Here is an 18,509-nt window from a genome sequence, read left to right as displayed (position 1 = left end):
ATATCTGCATGGCTCACTCCCTCCCTTCTCTGAAGATTCTGCTCATACATCCCCCCTTTCAGACCACCCACCTTCCCGAGATGTCAGGAGGTGCAGTGTCTACTTCTTACTATTCAGGAAGCTGAAGAAGGCCCCAATGACAAGTCACAGGCAAGACAAGAAAGAAGCGGAGGAAGGCCACTGACCTGGAATGTCTGCTTCAGCACCACGGAGATGCCCAGGTGGTGGTCCCAGACCACAGACAGTGCCTTGCCCAGCAGCAGAATGATGTACCGGCCAGACTCCACCACCTCAAAGTGAGTTTCGTCCTTCATGGGCCTCTTCACATTCACCTGAACAAGCACAAAGCATGAGACAGGGAAAGGGAGCACCCGTCATCATCTCCATGGCTCTCCAGAATCAGAGCCATTTGCCCCATTCAGTGAGAGCTTGTCCCTTCGGGGCCCGCACCTGCCTGGACATTTCTGTGTCTGTCTCACCTACCGCTCTCCAAGAATCCTCTGACAAAGGGGCAATAGAGGAGGCAGCAAAATCGTAATTATGAGATTAAAAACACAACAAAACCAACTAGCAGATCATCCATCACTTCACAAAAAGAATTTCTGACAGTTGATCATTAAATACATGTGGCTCCCTAAGTAGGTTTTTAATGTGGCAATAATTTTAAACACCTCTAGGCAATTGATTTTAAAATGTATCCCTTTGCAAAAATGAGTACTGGGCTCTCTCCTTTCCTTCCCCCACCTCCCACTCCCCAGAGGCCTTGTCACCAGGAGTCAGAGCTGACAGAGAACAGAGAGGCTGAGGAGCTCGGCGCTGGCGATGGGAGTCACAGATTTCAGTTTGTAGGACTCTGACCTGAGTCCTCGACTGGCTCAATCATTGCCAGTGCTGAAGCCTCCGAGCCCATTTCAGCAGCGTGGCTATCTAATTCATAAAACTGAGGCAGGTGCTGTCGCCCCGTTGTGAAGGACCCTCCTCAGCAACACACAACATGCAGAGCTAATCATCAGTGCACACCTCCTAGTCAGCATCACCACTGTCCTCTGTCCTAAGTAGAGCTGTCCTTTGACACGGAGCTGATGCTGCTGACTCACAGTCCGCAGGTCATATTTGCTGAGCAGTTTTCTTCCATAGGGAGGACAGTTCACCTCCCATCCCCTGAAGTCAGCGACGGGTGTTTGCATAAGGCAGGGATGTGGGCTGAGGCCATGGAACAAAATTATGACACCAGGACAGGTGTGAGCCCAGGCCCTGGGTCTCCTTAGTACTAGTTATGGTCAGACCAGCAAAGCTGAAACTGTGGCCTAGGGACTGCCCGCCACCTCAGATGCAGATTTCTGAGCCCCACCCAGATCTACAAATCAGAATCTCAGGGTGAGCTCCAGAGTCAGCATCTTAAACAAGATCTCCTCAGTGGTTCTCATGTACTTTCTGAGGACCGTGTCAAAGTTCTTACTACACAGGGCCTGGATCTGGTCACTGCTCTTTTCAAAAAGATTTATCCGAAAAGAACCAAAAACATGAAAGAAAGTAAAAATCCCCAAAACACCATCGCTTTGCAAAATATATATGCTTGTATGTAATATATGTATATATAACTGTCTTTTACATATATTAGATATACATATATGTAAAAGGGAAAGTCCTCCTGCCCTTGAGTCTCTACTCCATCCTCCAGAGGTAAGCATTGACTCTTCCTATGCTTATGCGGAGAGTTGCACCCCCTTCTCCACACTTACCTCTGCACCTTACTTCACTAAAACGGGCTCATGTTATGCATATGCATCTGTAACGTGTTCTTACAGAACCTGTCACAGTCAGATGACACAGCTCCACCTCACGCTCTTACATCGCTGCACAGTACTCCATTCACGCAAGTTCTAAACAATGCTCGACACATGCTCTTCACAAGCCCACAGCACAGACAGGGCCTGAGAGGGAAGGGGTGGGCTGGCACTCACCTCCCCATCAAACAGTTCAATCTCTCCTTCATCCACCAGGATGGTGACTCGCTTCTTGCATTTCACTGAGGGGGAGCCGCACCCCTCGTTCCCCACCAGGATCCGGAAGGTGCCAGGGTTACTGCCACAGTAATCCTGGGAAAAAGAGGTGCCGGGAGAGAAATATTTTTCCTGCCACCTCAAACCAGAAGATCTCGTCACCTCTGGCATGGGTCGGCTGGTTGGTGCCGCTGCTCACTCCCAGCATGCTCTGCACATGCTGGTCAGTGTCCCTGCTCACTCCCAGCATGCTCTGCACATGCTGGTCAGTGCCCCTGCTCACTCTCAGCGTGCTCTGCACATGCTGGTCAGTGCCCCTGCTCACTCCCAGCGTGCTCTGCACATGCTGGTCAGTGCCCCTGCTCACTCCCAGCATGCTCTGCACATGCTGGTCAGTGCCCCTGCTCACTCCCAGCATGCTCTGCACATGCTGGTCAGTGCCCCTGCTCACTCCCAGCATGTTCTGCACCTGGCTGCCTGGGGGGCCTTCTCAGTCCCAGTGCACGCTCTGCACACAGCCCGTCAGGGCGCTGGTTCTGCCCCACTCCCAGCGTGCGGGGCAGGCGTGCATGCTCAGTCACCCTCGCTGCCTGATTCACAGGGCCCTGCAGCTCAGTCTCTGAGGCCGAGGCTCCCATGGGTTTGTGGCCCTCCCTTCAGACCATACCAAGCCCCACCCCTCCTCCTCCCAAGAATGGAGACAGAAAGACCACATGTGTTTAAAGCTCCACAGGGTTGAGCCTTCTCGCCTCGTCCCTCATGAGAAAGGCCCGCATGCCTCCTGCTTACCCACTTTGCTATCATCCAGCAGGAGAAAGGTACAGGAATCCACACGGTGGGGAGAGGAAGGCAGAGGGGCCCAAGCCCTCACCACCAGCGAGGGCTTCCTGGGCTCTTTCTCATCCCCTGGGCAGTGTGCCTCACCTGTGCCCCCACCCCTTCCTGCCCATTCTGAATTGCGCCAGGTTAGAGAAGAAAATGTGGAGAATGCAATAGAATCCCAGGGCAGGAAGCAAACTCCAGGGGATGTTTCAACCATCCCCCCATCCCGGGCCCATGCACTAGGCCGTGAGGGTTATTCCCTGCACAAGGGCACCGGCAGGAGGGAACGAGGCCTGAAACCCAGCCTCGCTGCCCTCCCCACTGTGCACCCTGACTGAGGGTGCCGGCCAAAAGGAGCGGATGCCTTTTTCTAATATTCTGCTTTGGTGCTGATTTGGGCTGATAGCAGCCTTGCCCCACAACAATCCTGATCAACAAATGAGCTTCTGTCCTATTTTGATGTCTCCATCCAGGTAAACTAAAGGAAGATGGACAATCACTGTGAGGCTCAGTCCCTGGCCTCTGCAGGTGCTTCTTCCAGGGGCTGGACGCTCCAGGAGAAACCAGCCCAGACTCGTTTCTGTGGCCAGACTCCGACCTAGAAACCCCCAGACTGCAGTCAGCACCTCCCACCCCCGCCTAAGAACAGACAGCACCCTCCCTTCTGTCCCCCACTCACCTGCGCCAGAACGTACTGGCACTCCCCCGGGAACATGTATTTGAGCCCGTCGAAGGTGAGATAGTGGGCCACGCCGATCGTGGAGCACGTGGCGTCACACACATGGTCCGTGCAGTTCCACTTGCGGTCCCGACAGACACTAGGAATGGTAATGGCAAGGATGGGGCATGTGAGGGGTGTGGCGGGCTCATCTGGGTACAGGGAAATGAGGAGGCAATGAAGGAGCATAGAATGTTCCAGGTGCCACCCAACCTTCCAGGAAGCCTTGAAAAGCGGAAGATCTGCAACATCATGGGGGACGGGGGGGGGGGGTGCTGTGCAGTCCTGAACTGACACATTTTTAAAGCACAGGGCCCAGGAGGAGAGAGGGAAGTCATGCTGCGCTCCATCGCAAGAGGGAAACTGAGGCAAAGAAAGAAATGAGTGATCCAGGCAGCCAAGGGAGGAGACCCAGATCCTCTGTAGACCACCTGCTATGGGTTCGCTAAAGTTCAGCCTCTCTGGAAGTGGCCTGAGAGTGGCCACAGGGTCTCTACAGAACAGACACCAAGGCTGCCTGCCATCTGATGCTAATGGGAAAACAAGACAGAGCAGCAGGAAAGTTCTGAGTCAGGAAAAGAGTGATCAGCCGGGAACTTCTGCCAGGAGAGGCTCTGTGTGCACACACTTATATGGTTAAGTCTACAGCAACATGCCGACTGCCACTCGCCCCATCCCACCACCTGCTAACTGGAGCTAAGGTGAGGAAGCCCCCTGTGAGTCAGAGGCAGTGAGCTCAGGCCTCAGGCCTGAGACCACTAAGCGCCTTCCTGCTTCGTCCACGGGGACCTTTCCATAAAGCTGTGCACAGCCCCAACGTCGGAGGAGTGGTAAATGAACAGAGCAGAGGGACACGTGAAGCATGGCCAAGGAGAAGGGAGCTGAAAAGCCAGCCATCCTTACAAGGTCCCTTTTCAAACTGTGCCATTCCAAGCACACTGGCAGTATGCTTATGGGGCAATATAAGGCCAGAGAAGGGCTCTCCAAGCCCCATGCCCTTTGGTGGCTTGGTCATATGTGCAATGACTGATATGGGGCAAGGTCCTTATCTCTTCCAGGCCCCATCTCCCTGAACGGAAACACTAATTTCTAGGAGAGTTTCTTTGCAGGTGAGCACAGGTGATGATAAAGAGTCTCCCCATTTTACAGGTAGAGACACAGAGGCTCCAAAAGCAAAAAAGAGTAACCACATTCCTTCAGAGTGCTGGAGGCAAGTGCCAGGGGTCCTTGGCTTTGTCTGCCCCCACAGCATCTTCACCTTCATCCCCACCTCTGCCAGCTCCACCCACAATGGCTCAGTCCCTGCAAAACCTCTCCCAGGGCCTCACCATGTGTTACAGCCAATCTTCACCATCTCTCCTGGGGCATAATCTTTGCCCTGGTGGAAGCAGGGACACCTTTCCAGGGCCACGCATCTGTTTTCATGCCGGACCTAAGGGAAAGCAATCCAGAAGTTGGGAGGGCCACAGTGAGTGATTCAGAGCCCGCTGGGAAGACAGCCTCAGCCCGAGGTCGGGCCAGGGCACCCATGCCCAGGTTGGGGCTTGGTGGACATAGGCACCCATCTACAGGGATGCTCCCTAGCTCAGCTGAAGACACTCTGACCTCCACCCTCTGCCTCATACCCGGCTGGGGGTACAGTGACCTGGAACCTGAATGAAGACTCTTAGGTAACATGTGTCAGAAAACCTTGAGATGCACAATCCTTGGCCCCAGTAATTCCATGCAGATGATTTCTCTGAATGAAAACGTTATGGACAAAGGTTAATATAGAATTACTTATTGTTGCAAAAAAAAATGGGAGCAACCAAGTGTTCAACAATAGAAAAGTGATTAAATCCATTAAACACTCGCCAGGTGATGGTGTCCATGGAGCTATTAGAATAGCCCTTTGGGAGAATCTTAAAAGATGTGAGAAATACTTATGCAGTTAATTTTTAAAACAGGGAAGAAGAAAACCTGTATATACATATGGTCCCAATTATGAAAATATATATATATTTCAAAAAAAGACTTAAAGGAACTAGAGAAGTTGCCTCCAGATGGTGGGCTAGGACAGGGGAATTTTATTTTCCTTTTTGGTTTTAAATTTTTTTTCCAAATGTTCTTTAATGAGCATCTACTATATTTACAATTGAAAAAAATGAACAATATATTTAATAAAATGAATAAATTAGTTATTAATGCACTTAATACCCTAGAGGTGAAAGTTGAATGCTGGCCATAGGCAAAGATGGGCCAAAACCAGAATCTGGGACTTGTTCAAGCTGCACATGAGGCCACCTCACCCAGTCCCTGAGATTCTGACGCCCTTACAGGGAGGGATGCTCTGTTTCCCTGCTCTCCCCCACACAGAAGTTACTACATGAGCATGTTATACTCCTCATGTCTGTTGGGGTCGGGGAAGAAAGAACTAAGACCTACTGGCCCCAGTGGGTCCAGGAAGAGCTGGTCAAACCCACTTTGGCCCCCAATATATAGATCTGCTTTTGTCCCAACTGCAGGAGGCAGCCCTGGATGTCTGCTCTGGCATGGCTTGCCCCAGGTGATCTGAAAGAGCCCTGGGTCACCCTCAGGTGAAGGGACCATGGGTGGTTCTAGAGCTATCCAAGGGATAAGAAGCTCCTAGTCTAAATGGCTCAGGATTCGAGTGATCCAGTCACTCCCCAGACAAACCTTGGTTTCCAGGGCTTGAAACTAGACAAAGCCCTGGGAACAGGTGTTCTTAGGCTGATCAAAGGGCTTTCATGTCAAGGACCAGAGAGGCTAAAATCGTGTGTGTGTGTGTGTGTGTGTGTGTGTGTGTGTGTGTATGTGAGAGAGTTGGAAGGGGATGGGCAGAATACCCTCCACTACCTCACCATCACCTTCACCCAGTCTCAGTTGTTTTCCTGAGGCCTTAGAGCCTAAGTGGAGGGGCAGGATGGGGGCGCAGAGAGTAAGGAAGGAGTAGGTCAACCACGTCCTTGGTAGATCTTACCTCCTAGGACCATTCATTGGAAGACAATGAGCTTAGGCACGTAGAAGGGAAGATGACAGCTTGGTAGGATCAGGGAGGGGATGAAAAATGTGTCTACCAGTCTTCAGAGGCTGTCACAGTTAGGGTTCATTCCCACATCACCACCCCCCACCCCAAGCTTTGTCAGCTCTGACTTAAGGCTGAGGCCTGCCACCTAGTGGCTACTCTAAGAATAACATAAATAATGCATCTCCTGGGAAATTTGCTCGCTCCTACAGTTAACAGAGACCAGAAAACAAGCCTCATATCAGAAACATTATGTGAGACAAAAGTGATTCAGGATACATGGGGGTGGATTCCAGGAAACAGAGCCCTCATCTCAACTCAGCAGAACACGTGCTGTCCCATCACCTACAGCAAGCAGGCTGGGCTGAGGGCTCCCAGGCCTCTTGGTCTGCATACTGGATGTTTTTACCTCTCTTCAAGACAGTTAACCCATTGACAAGAAGTCCAGCTCACCACGGCCCAAGTGGCCCCTCCCCTGGCCCAGGGCTGAGTCCCAGGCAGCCCAGCCCTGCTCCAGTAGACATAAAATGCAAATCCCAGCTTGGCCAACTCCTGTGCTCCTCTCGGCCCTGGCTTATTTTAGCAAAAGAAGATTACTAATTACCTGATTATAATATTAAAATAAGACTGTGTGATCTCACTTATATGTGGGGTCTGAAACACAAAACAAATAAATAAAACAGAGACAGACTCATAGATCCAGAGAACACACTAATTGTTGCTGGAGGGGAAGGGATGGAGAAAGGGAAATAAGAGGTAAAAATTTCCAGTTATAAAATAAATAAGTCATTGGGGTTGTAATGTACAGCACAGGGAATATAGTTAGTAATATCGAAATACCTTGCACAGTGTCAGATGATTACTTAGACTTATCATAGTGATCACTTCCTTAAGTGTATAAAAGTTGAATAACTAGGTTGTACACCTGTAATTAATATGATATTGTATGTCAACTATATTTTAATAAAAGAAAATACCTTTTGAATGAGGGCTATAGAAAGACAATAGAGGCATGGGAATAGATCCCTGAATCAGAGCTGGAGGGGAGACAAAACATAACCTTAAAGGGAAAGGAGAGGTGTCCCGGCCACACCTCAGCAGGAAGCTCCCCACTTGGAAGAGATCAGATAACACCAGCCCAGCCAAAAACATCCAGAGAGTCCTGAAGCATTAAAGAAATTCATAGAGATAGAAAGATAAAGAAGGCACAGTGCAGGGAATGAACACCAGAAACTGGGGGGGGGGGGGGGGGGGAGTATAGCAGCCCTAAGAGGATTTTGTGGCAAGTCCCTTAAACGTCATGTTTAAAATGAAGAGAACCATCTCTGCCTAGTGTTTATCCCTTTGGGTCACCAAAATGATGATAGAATAAAGTCGACAAATGTCCTTCAAAAGAGTTCAGAAAAAAACAGGCAGAAATAGTTGTCACTATTGTTCATCAACTCATGGTATCTTCAGCAAGAATGGCTCACACTGAGAGCATGGTATCAGGTCTTGATCAGCCCTCCAAAAACTATGAAGGAGATAAAAATTAGTTTTGTTGCTCTTCTCTGAAAAGGTCCCATCTTCCCCCCCAACCTCCATACATGAACACCACGCTGACCCATTCTCTAAAATCTTTTTTGCCTTCCAACTGTCCTTTATTCATTCTACCACCCCATCAATACTTCCAGCTCGATGCAGCTGATTTCAACTATACATTTGCTAGGAAGAAAGAAAGAAAAAATTGTATGAAATAATTCACACTAAGGTGTGAATGACTTCCCTTGAGGATTTATAAGGTTGAAAGCTTCTTTAAAGCTCTTGCTTGTTAACCAAAATAAATGTATGCTTATTATATTTCAGTCAGCCTGATTAACTGACAAATTGTAGCAAGCGTAGGAGATATTTTTAAGATCGGAGGGCTTTCTTGGACCTTTTAAAATGATACCTCATAGGATTTACGATGCCACATGTAAGGCCTGATCTGGATGGGCCTCTGAGCCCAAGCTCTATATTTCAAAAAGCACTGCCAAAGTCTTTCCAGACTTCATATTGGGCCAGTGAGAAAACTGGACATCAAAGAACCAGGGAAATAAACACACTTCCAAGTTGCCAACAGGTTTCCTCGTACCAGCAGAACTGGGTACCAGTTTGCAGATGTAACCACTAGATTTCAAAAGGTGAGAACCTCCCAGTGGCACTACATTTTCTCCAGAGCACCTCATGGCCCAGCCTCTAAAGGATCCGGTCTGGGAATCAGGGGACTAGGATTTCCACCATATAACTATTTTTCCTTGAATAGTTCTGTTCTCTCTCTTTCTTCCGTCTCCTTTTGTGTGATAGAAGGGGCTGAAATCCTGGGTTTTGGGGGATCCTTCTCGCTCTGTCCCTTGATGTTGCGCCTAGACAGGATTCCAGCTGTGGCTGGAATGGGGACTGAGCAGTAGGTTGTGCTTTGCTGTCACCTCGTGGTAGAATCAGGTAATATTCTAACTTAAAGGCAAATAGTTCACTCAAGTATCCCTGAACTAAAGAAAAAGACAGGAAATTTTCTACTGCAACCTCCTCATTTTATTAAACCAGCGGGCCTCAGAATGTGGACACCGAGGTCTCAAAATATTGCTCCCAGTGTCTGCTAATTTCCTAGGGTATCTCTATTCATAATAATGATTTCTGGTTTTCCTCCATGAACTTATTTGCCACTGTCATATCCAGTCCTCCCAAACAACCCTTCTAACCCAATTTTATAGATGATAAAAATCAGACACAAAGATTTTAAGTGACTTGCCACTCAATTAATTAACTAAATGTCAGGAGCCAGGACTCAAACCTAGAATCCAATTAAATGCCTTTCTTATGCTGCTTCTCCACCAACCATTTATCAGGGTGTTAACCACTTGTCAAAAGCATGCCCACCCTCTTGTTTCATGCAAGGAGCCCTTTGCACCAGTGGCAGGAGCAGATGGAGTCTGGAACTTGTGGCGTGGACCAGAAAACCTCTAAACAGGTGCCAGGCCTGAAACAAATTGCCCCCAGCATTTTCCAGCAGGTGCTGCAGGCCTTACAATGAGCACTGAGAGATGCTTTGAAAGGCAGTGTTCAACCAACAGCAGTGCTGCTCCAAGTATGGCCCACAGGCCAGTGCACAGACATGGGAGAAGGTGTTTAGAAAATCATACACCAATTTGATTAAGTAATAAATATATCATGTCTGTTGTAGCTAATAAAAATTATGGGGATCATATTCTTTATGTAATTGTTTTTTTGTTTCATTTTTCTGATCATTCTATTGTACTTATAAAAGCTTTGTTCCACAACAGATTGGAAATTTAAGAAAACAGGCCCTTCATGAGTTTCTCCCATGGACTAGAGGATCAGGTGGGTGCACCCTCTGAGACTGACCCTTGGCTACTTATGAAAACAACAATAAAGCTGCTCCTACAATTCTACTGCACTTTCTGGATTTAAAGTGCTTTCAAATAAAACTCCTTCAGCCCACAGCGAATGTAATGAAGGCAGAATAGGAAGTAGGTGTCCATGTTACAGACCAGGCAACTGAGGCTCAGAGAAAGAGTGAATGATTGTGCAAGAGCAAGGAGCCAGAAAGTCATCAAGCCTGGACTGAGAGCATGGCTCCCTGGCCCCTGTTCATACTCAGGGGCTCTTTCTGTTCTCAGTAGATCTGCCCCCCAGGAAGGAACTACTCCCTCCCTCCCCCCTTTTCAAGTCCTCAGACTGCAGAATTCTCGACCTTTTCCTCCAAACCCTCAGTTACGTGCCACAACCTCACCACCTTCCACAGAGGACAATCCGCACAGAGAAGCACCCTTGGGAAGGATGTCTGCACCATCAGATGGGCCCAAACAGGGTGTTTCCAAGTCCTTTTTCTTTGCACTGTGTCCAGGAACACGTGTCCTGCGCTGCAGCCAACACACTGTGCACTTAATAAATCACCCAGACTTTTCTGCTCAGCCGAATCTGGCCTCCACAATTTGCACGTTAGTCGGCATTGTAATGAAGCAGTTGTGAAAACAACCCAATCTCTTACACCATGAGCTTTCAAGTTTTCAATCCCAAGGCTGAGGTAAGAGACACCTCCAAAGACTGTCCTCAGGATGCATGCCAGGGGCTTCGGGAATGCCAGCGAGCTCCTAACAGCATGTCCACATCCTGTACTTGACGTCTCGCTCTCCACTGGGGCTTTGGGACAACAATGTAATTATCGTGGTTATTAATATCTAAGACTCTCTGTATTGTTTCCTTCATAAAAAAATTTAAAAGCCATTGAAAAGAGTCCCTAATGCTGACACACTCTCCTGAGGGATGTTCCTTTTCTTGCCTGAGCCTCCTCTGATGTGGGAGAATGTCACCTTTAGGTATGGCGAAGGGACAGTCAAAATAGGGGTAAAAGGAGCAACATGGAAGCTTGCACTCCTCTCTCCTATTTCTTGCCCCTCTCCTATTTCTCCCCCTCCTTATTTATCTCCTTAAATAGCCACCTGCTAAGGCACCAAACAAGACCTAGTTTGGGGGTGCTCCCTGGCCAATCTCCATCTCCCTCATTGGGAAAGACAGTTCCAGGACCCTTAGAGGCTAAGACAGAGGGGAACACCCAAGGGAGAACAAGTGACAGCTGGTGTCTTTGCTGGAGGGAAGGAGATAGACCATCTTCCCTGCACACACACAGTGGCAGCATTCCTGGGGGCCACTGGTGATGGGTCCAAGTGCCCTCCATGAAATATTAGCAACTCCCATGGCCCAGGACACTGCCCCTCAAGCTGAGGCCTGGACACCATTAATGCCCTTCACATCCATATGAGAGCCACCCTTCCCTCTCCTATATTGCCTCTACAGCCCCTGCCCCTCACCACTCACTTTGGGTCTGGGGAATTGCAGTCAGGGAAACCAAGAAGACAGGATGCATTTGAAAGAGAAAAACCCAGAATCTCTCCTGGTTTTTGAAGTGACAAGAATAACACATGTATAATATTTTTAACTCAGAACAGCCTAGGATTAGACTTGGGAGGAAGGTCAAGGAGACTTGGTCATGCTCAGACCATTGTCACCACCAGGAGGCGCATAGGAGCCAGGTGCCTGCAAACCACTATGAACCCTGAGAAAGAAGATACCTACTAAGAAGAGCTCCTGGTGGCTAACTGAGCCCAAATTTAAAACGAAAAACAGAACCTAGCATCCATTCCTACACAGGGGCCTCTCACGCAATCTGCACCTCAGGGAGAGACCTGCATCCACTCAGCTGCAAGCCTCTGCACTGAGCTGCCTGCGCTGGGTTTCTGCCTTCTACCCAGCCCTTATAAAGGATTTCCTGGAATCTTATTTCAACCAATAGGAGCGAGGCTTTCCCCATCCAATCCATGCTGCACAGCTCTGACCAATCAGAGCTGTTCTATTCTGACCAACCAGGACAGTGCCTTTTGAACCAATCAAACTGTGAGGATTTGGAATCCTCATCTGCATGAGGATGAACCAATCAGGGACCAGGGCCAGGGACTTCTGTCCATATATGCCAGCTCCCTTGTGGCTCAGCACACTTTCCCTTGCCACCAAACACTGGAGACTCCCTGAGGGAGCTGAAACACTGAAGGGGTCTTGCTGGAGGCAAGCGGAGCTGCCTGGCCAGAGAGGGGCCTGGCCCCAGGCCTCCTTGCCCAAGGTTGCCTCACAGCCATGCTGCTTTCACAGCTGTGCGGTATCACAGTTGAGCTGTTCTGCACTGAATGAAGTTTCCTGATTCACCACATCCCAGCACAGCAAACTGGGGATTCCTGTTGGCCTCGAATTGGCACCACCATGCTTTTCACAACACTTGAAACCCCAGCCTCAGAAACATGGGATATTAAGAGTGGGCCAAGACCTCACCGCTCGCTTTACAGTTAAGGAAAACTAGGCTCAGGGTGGGAAAGGGCTTGATGATGGCATGGCAGGCACATCAATGTCTTCTCTTGAAATAGAAAGTTATATACACACCATATATGCAAGTCATATGCAAATATGTGTGTGCGTGCGAGTGTGTCCTCTCATCTTCATACAATGGAATGCAGTCCTTGGGACATTCTAGTGAAATGCCTATTTTTCACTTGTATTTTCTGGAAATTCTTGCTTTGCTTCCTATGGTACCTCTGTGCACTAAGTATTTTTGTCAGCTCTCATCAGGATCAAACCCAGACACTTTCTTACCATCTCCCTTCCAGACTTTGGCGGGTGACTCAGCCACAGAGGACCTCCCCCACCCTTGCCCCCATCACTACCTCCACCCCGTTCCCATCCTGGTTTAACTCCTGTTCCTTCCCCTCTCTGCCTGCAGGAGGATGGAAGGCTGCTGACCCCTGCAGCAGTGGGTAGCTCACCATGCCCTCGGGGCAGAGGCAGCCAGAGACACAGCCCGTGCTCATGCACTCCAGGTCGTAGTTCTGGCAGGTTTTGGCACACTCCAGTCCTTCAGCCCGTGGGTTGTCAGCAGGACACACCAACTTGACCATGGGGGGCCGGCAGTACAAGCTCCTTTTACCTTGGAGATTGGAAAATCAAAGAGGCCATCAGTGACGGCTGAATAGACCTACCTTCTACTCTATCCTTTGGTCCCCTAGGTGCAGTCACTCAATTCCAGGGACACAGAGCTGCCCCTTTCCTGGGATGAGGTGTTACCTGACCTCCTACTGGGTCTAGCCCTGAGCCAGGTTCCATGTGTGGGACCAGATGGCAGCCTCGCCTACTCAACTGAGCTTCTGACCTTTGCCTTTTGTCTCTCCCAATCCCAGCATCCTTCTGACGGCCACACTCCTCATCCCCCTTCATCCTGCTGTAGCGGGTTTCATTGAATCAGGACGCTGGACAGAAATGTCCAGACCCAAGCTTTAAAGAGCCTGGTTTTGGGTGCTAAAAAGGAACCTCTGTGGGCTCCAACAGGACATTCCTGAAATTGTTGCCACTAAGTCACAAAAACTTGAAAGGGGCCTTTGCTCACATGTTATGCTTTGTTCAGCCACTGGCCATTGCAGCACCTTTATTTACATTTGCAGCACTCCACCCCTTGAGACTCCCACCTGCCCTCCCTGCTTAGTCATTCTCCACCTGATGTCTTTCTGATACCACTGTCTGATATACTATCTATTTTACTGATTTGTTTATTTCCCACCACACCCACTAGAATATGTGCTCCATGAAGGCAGGGATTCTTGTCTACTTTGTTCATTGACATAGCATATTTCCTGACAATTAGTAGGTATCAATGGCTGATTGAATAGATGACAGCACCTTTCTTTCAAAAACCCTGATGCACTTTATAGCATTTGTGTCTTACTATATATGCCACTTACAATCTCTCATGGACACAGAAGCCAGGATCTCTAGCCTTATTTTAATATGGAAATTTTTGTTAGGAAATTGAAACCCTAAGAGGTTAAATGGCTTTTCCAAATCACACAAAATTCTAGGAATTTCCTAACTTTGAAAAAGATGATCCCTTCTAGTGACTAGATTAGAAGACTGGGCAATAAAGACAGCCCCAAGAGGCAGAATGAAACATAGAGGGGCGGGGGTGTGAAAAAGAGGCTACAATGGAAGATAGCTTGAAGAAGAGAGAGGCAGGCTACAGTGACCTTCAGGTTGGCTATGAGGTGAATGTTTCCGTCCCCCCAAAAGTCCATATGTTGAAATCCTACCCCCAATTGTGATGATGTTAGAAAGTGAGGCCTTTAGGAAATGATTAGATCATAAGGGTGGAGCCCTTACAAATGGGATTAGTGCCCTTATAAAAGAGACCTCACAGAACTCCTTAGCCCCTTCCGCCATGTGAGGACACAGTGAGAAGGCATCAGCTATGAGCCAGAAAGAGGACCCTCAGCCAACCATGCTTGCACCCTGGTCTCAGGCTTCCAGCCTCCAGAACTGTTCAGCAATAAATCTTCATTTATAAGCCACCTAAGCTGGGGCATTTTGTCATAGCAAGTTGAACAAATAGGACAAGGTCATAAGTTTTTATTTCAACTTGTGAGCTACCCTGTGCTTGGAATCTGGTCCCAGCTCTAGGCTGAGAGATGCTCCCCAGTCAGTCATGTGGGGGAACCCGACTTCTCACCCAGGGCAAGCTGGCAGACAAACACATGGCACAGAGCTGGGCCACTCGAAGAGAGGGCGTCTTGAAGAATGTGAGAGGCTGAGAGAGAAGAGGTCAAGCTAGAGGTTGAAAATAGCCCCTTTATCTACCTAAAGGCACTCCTTCCCTCTTGCTGGGAAGCAAGGGTGATCCTTCTGGAAGCCAATAAGTCCCTCCTGGTCCATAAATGTGAATATGGTCCCACCAGTGCCAGGTCAGCCCCTTCTCCCTTCTGGACCTTGTCCTCAAACAGCAGCAACTATTAGGATCTTCGAACTGAGAGCAACAGGCCCAAACTCCCCTGTTTTAAATCCATCTGAGAAGCTTTCTAAAGAGGTGTCCTTGATGGCAAGTCCTTTGGAAAAAGGAGGCCATTGAAGGCGGGTGTTTTCACCACAATCAAGGCAACAAACCCAGCCACAGCTACTCACTGGGCTGAGGTCACCATGGGAAAACTAGAGGTCTCGCTGAATCCACCCTGCAGATAATTCAGTCTTTCCCAGGTCACAAAATAAAATTCTTCCTGCCTCAACAATTTGGATTTACGCATGCAGAGAAAGGCATGTCTAGTCCTGGGAGTCACTCACACACGCAGAAATGGTGGCAATCTTGACCTGTGTCTGAAGGGACATGCACATCAAACAGCAGCCCAGCTCTCTCGCCAACTCCAGGCATGAGAAATCTGGACAGAGGGAAGTGAAGGGCCCTTCCAAGGGGACAGTACTCACTGCGGTGAGACAGGGGACTGCTGAGGGCAGTGTGCTGCAGCAACAGGCTTCCCGGGGCTCCACTCGAGGTACAATGCATGTAGCCATCCTCACAGTAGCTGTGGAGGGAAAACACAGCCCAGCTTCGCAAGAGTGGCTCCAACCACCACCTCTGCCTCGTCCCCCACTCACTCTCTGGGCTCCCAGGCCCATAATTCGTCTGAGACACAGCTTGCTATGGCCACCAATGACCCTTCTGTCACTCAACAGAACTGTTTTTAGATCTTTCACTTGATCCCTTTAAATATTATTTATCACTGTTGTCTACTTCACTTTTTCTTTTTTAAATCCTCACTCAAGGATATGTTTTTATTGATTTTTAGGGAGAAAGGAAGGGGGAGAGAGCGAGAGAGAAACGTCGATGTTTTAATACAAGTGTAAACAACCTGTTTTGGGTACATGAAATTGAGTAGGGCTACAAATGCATCTCACTGGATTGAGGAGAAAAAGCTTGAATCTTTTGAATCTTGATTTGAACTAACCAATTATAAATAGGCATTTGGAGACAATCAGGAAAAAGTGAACATGGATTGAATGTTAAATGTTATCAAGGAATTATTGTTAATGTTTAGGTTAGTAGTGGTATTATGGTTAGGGGTTTTTTATCTATTAGAAACACATACTGAAGTATTTTCCAATGAAATTATATAATAGCTCGGGTCTTCTGTAAACTATTCCAGCCGCAAAGGGAGGAGGGAGTAGCTAAACTGAGAATGACAGAGAGCTGATAATCACAGAAGCTCGGATGAATGCATCAGGGCTCCTTACACCTCTCTCTCTTCCACGTCTGTTTGACATTTCCCATAATCAGGACATTTTAACTGGTCTCCGTAGTAGGCTGTCAGCTCCTTTGGGGCCCACAGTATCTGGTTCGTCTTTAGATCTCCCGTCTCTATCCCAGCACCAGGGACAGAACAGTGCCAAGGAATTGTTTGCCCAAGAAATGATAAGAGGTTGAAGGGGAGGGAACATGGAGAGTCCCTGTTTCATATTTTAGAAAAGGGAAACTGAGACCCAGAGCAGGGAAATGGGGCCTGACACATGATCATTGGCAGTAAAGCTCAGGGAACCCTACGGCTGGGCTGCAGGTCTAGTTTCCTGTGTAGTAAGAAAGTCAGGAGACCTGGGTGGAGTCCCAGCTCTGCTCTGACTTCCTGCGCAACTCTGGACAAGGCCTGTCCTTTCTGGGGCCTCAGCTTACCCATCTGTGAAATGAAGGACTTGCAGGACCATTTTCCTTTCCCTAGGGCTTGCACTTACCACATGGTGTGATGGTCTGAAACGATGTCTTCGGGCTGGAAGATCTCACCATCGTAGTAACAGGGGCACTGGGCCTTGGGCACGCAGTCTCCCCGCTCATCCAGGTAGAGCCCCGGGGGACAGAAGCAGCCCTCCAGGCAGACCTCAGTGCACTCCTCATCCGGGTGGGAGAGGGAGCGGCAGGTCATGTTGCAGGGGGTCCCACACTGCAGGTACACCTGGCCCTGCGGGCAGCTCAGCGCTAGGAGAGAGGGGAGGCGAAGGAAGGCCTCAGTGGAAGCAGTAAGATCACAAGGACTGGTTCGAGGACTTGGGGTGCTACCTCTTGCTGCTATGACCCCCAATTATATCTGTATGGTCACTGCTTTTCATTCCCACTATGGGCAAATGAAATTTGTATTTTTATGCTCACAAATGTCTATTATAAGTATGGATACACACATTTCCTCTGCTTAACCAGAGGGGCCATGCTCAGTCACCTCTGAAGTCTCAGAGCCTGGGACACAGTAGAAATCCTGGTGGATAGTGAAGCTGCGGATACTAAAAAGAACTATAATTGATGGGTAAGGGCATTCCTCCCGTGATGATAATAACAATAATGGCCATGGTTTATTGAGCACCTACTGTATACCCTGCTCTTCACACAGGTTTTATGCCTTTTACGCCTCTCTTAGTGAGTTTGATCCCATCTCCCCCTTTCTACAGGAAAGAAAACTGACACTTAACCTAAGCTACTTGTCAGGGTCCTGCCCCACAGGGATAAGCAGAGGCAGGATTTGAACCAAGCTCTCTGTGAGCCAAAAGCTCATGTTCTTAACCCCGGGGCTCTAAAATGGAAACAGTCCCTCTGGAACCATGCATTTGAGGACATGCCAGTCACAAAGAGCAGGACACTCTTATACCTACTCCAGCGAAGGGGGCAGCACCCACCTGCCCACAGCCTCCCTCTCCATGGCCTCCCACATAGAAACAGCGCAACAGACAAAAGCCAGAAGCAAGTGTGGCAAAGTGGCAAAGCAGCTAAGAGAGGGGCTCTGTAACCCAAATCCCTGGGTGCGAGCCCCAGTTCTGCCATTAGTTAGCGACATGACTGGAATATAAGAGCAGTACCTACCTGGGTTATTGGGGACAGTTAAGTGAGCTAACATGTTCAGAGCAATGCCTGGCACGTGGCCTGAGAAGACCCGGCCCTCCTGCATTCTGGCTGACACATAACCCACTTTCTGCGCTCGCAGCAGTCTCATGAGCACCCCAATGATGAAATTCTTCACTGGGAGGTGTGGGGAGCAAAATGCTTTCCTGTTGCTCATCAGCTATTGTCCAAGAAATGAGAACCTCACTCTGGGGACACTCCTCCTGGGACCACTAGGATCCTTCCCCTCCCTGTTAGAATCCATTTCTACAGTGAAACTCTGGTGGAGCATCTCACAGAGGCTGTAAAGGAAAGCCCTGCCCTGAACCTCAGAAGTGAGAGTGGGGTCTCTCCAGAGACCCCTGAAGCCACCCCTTCCCGCAACTGCTCTGAGCTTGGCCTTTGAGGGTAGCTGGGGAAGGAGGGGCTCTCTGATCATATTAGACATAGATTTTCCCCTCACCTGCAGAGAGGTTGGGTCACTGGATAAATATTTAGGGCAAAGGTGGGTTAAGATGGGGCATATTGGGCAATAAGGATGGAAATCCCTTTCAGTCCATTGAACCCATGATGATAAGGGCACATTTCACCCATTAAGGAGCAGCTGGACATGAGAGCTGCTTTTATGCTGACAGGCTGTCTCTAGAGCTGGCTTGGAGCCATATTAGATTTTTCCTTCCCCAG

General features: G+C 48.9%; 1 protein-coding gene across 1 annotated transcript in view; it reads right to left on the bottom strand.

The window, feature by feature from the left end:
• Window positions 1-18,509, bottom strand: part of VWF (von Willebrand factor) — a 120,554-nt gene that overhangs the window by 52,919 nt on the left and 49,126 nt on the right. Inside the window, exons 16-22 of the mRNA XM_087814830.1 lie at window positions 16,694-16,934; window positions 15,395-15,492; window positions 12,919-13,079; window positions 4,872-4,975; window positions 3,505-3,643; window positions 1,965-2,099; window positions 186-332 (exon numbers count right to left, since the gene is read on the bottom strand). Of these exons, the coding sequence (XP_087670956.1) occupies window positions 186-332; window positions 1,965-2,099; window positions 3,505-3,643; window positions 4,872-4,975; window positions 12,919-13,079; window positions 15,395-15,492; window positions 16,694-16,934 (1,025 nt within the window). The remainder of the gene's footprint in view (window positions 1-185; window positions 333-1,964; window positions 2,100-3,504; window positions 3,644-4,871; window positions 4,976-12,918; window positions 13,080-15,394; window positions 15,493-16,693; window positions 16,935-18,509) is intronic.

The sequence above is a fragment of the Miniopterus natalensis genome, chromosome 2 (genome assembly GCF_054644295.1).
Source record: "Miniopterus natalensis isolate mMinNat1 chromosome 2, mMinNat1.hap1, whole genome shotgun sequence".
In the NCBI taxonomy this organism is placed as follows: Eukaryota; Metazoa; Chordata; class Mammalia; order Chiroptera; family Miniopteridae; genus Miniopterus; species Miniopterus natalensis.
The sequence above is the reverse complement of the archived record's forward strand: the minus strand, read 5'-3'. Positions and strand labels throughout refer to the sequence as shown.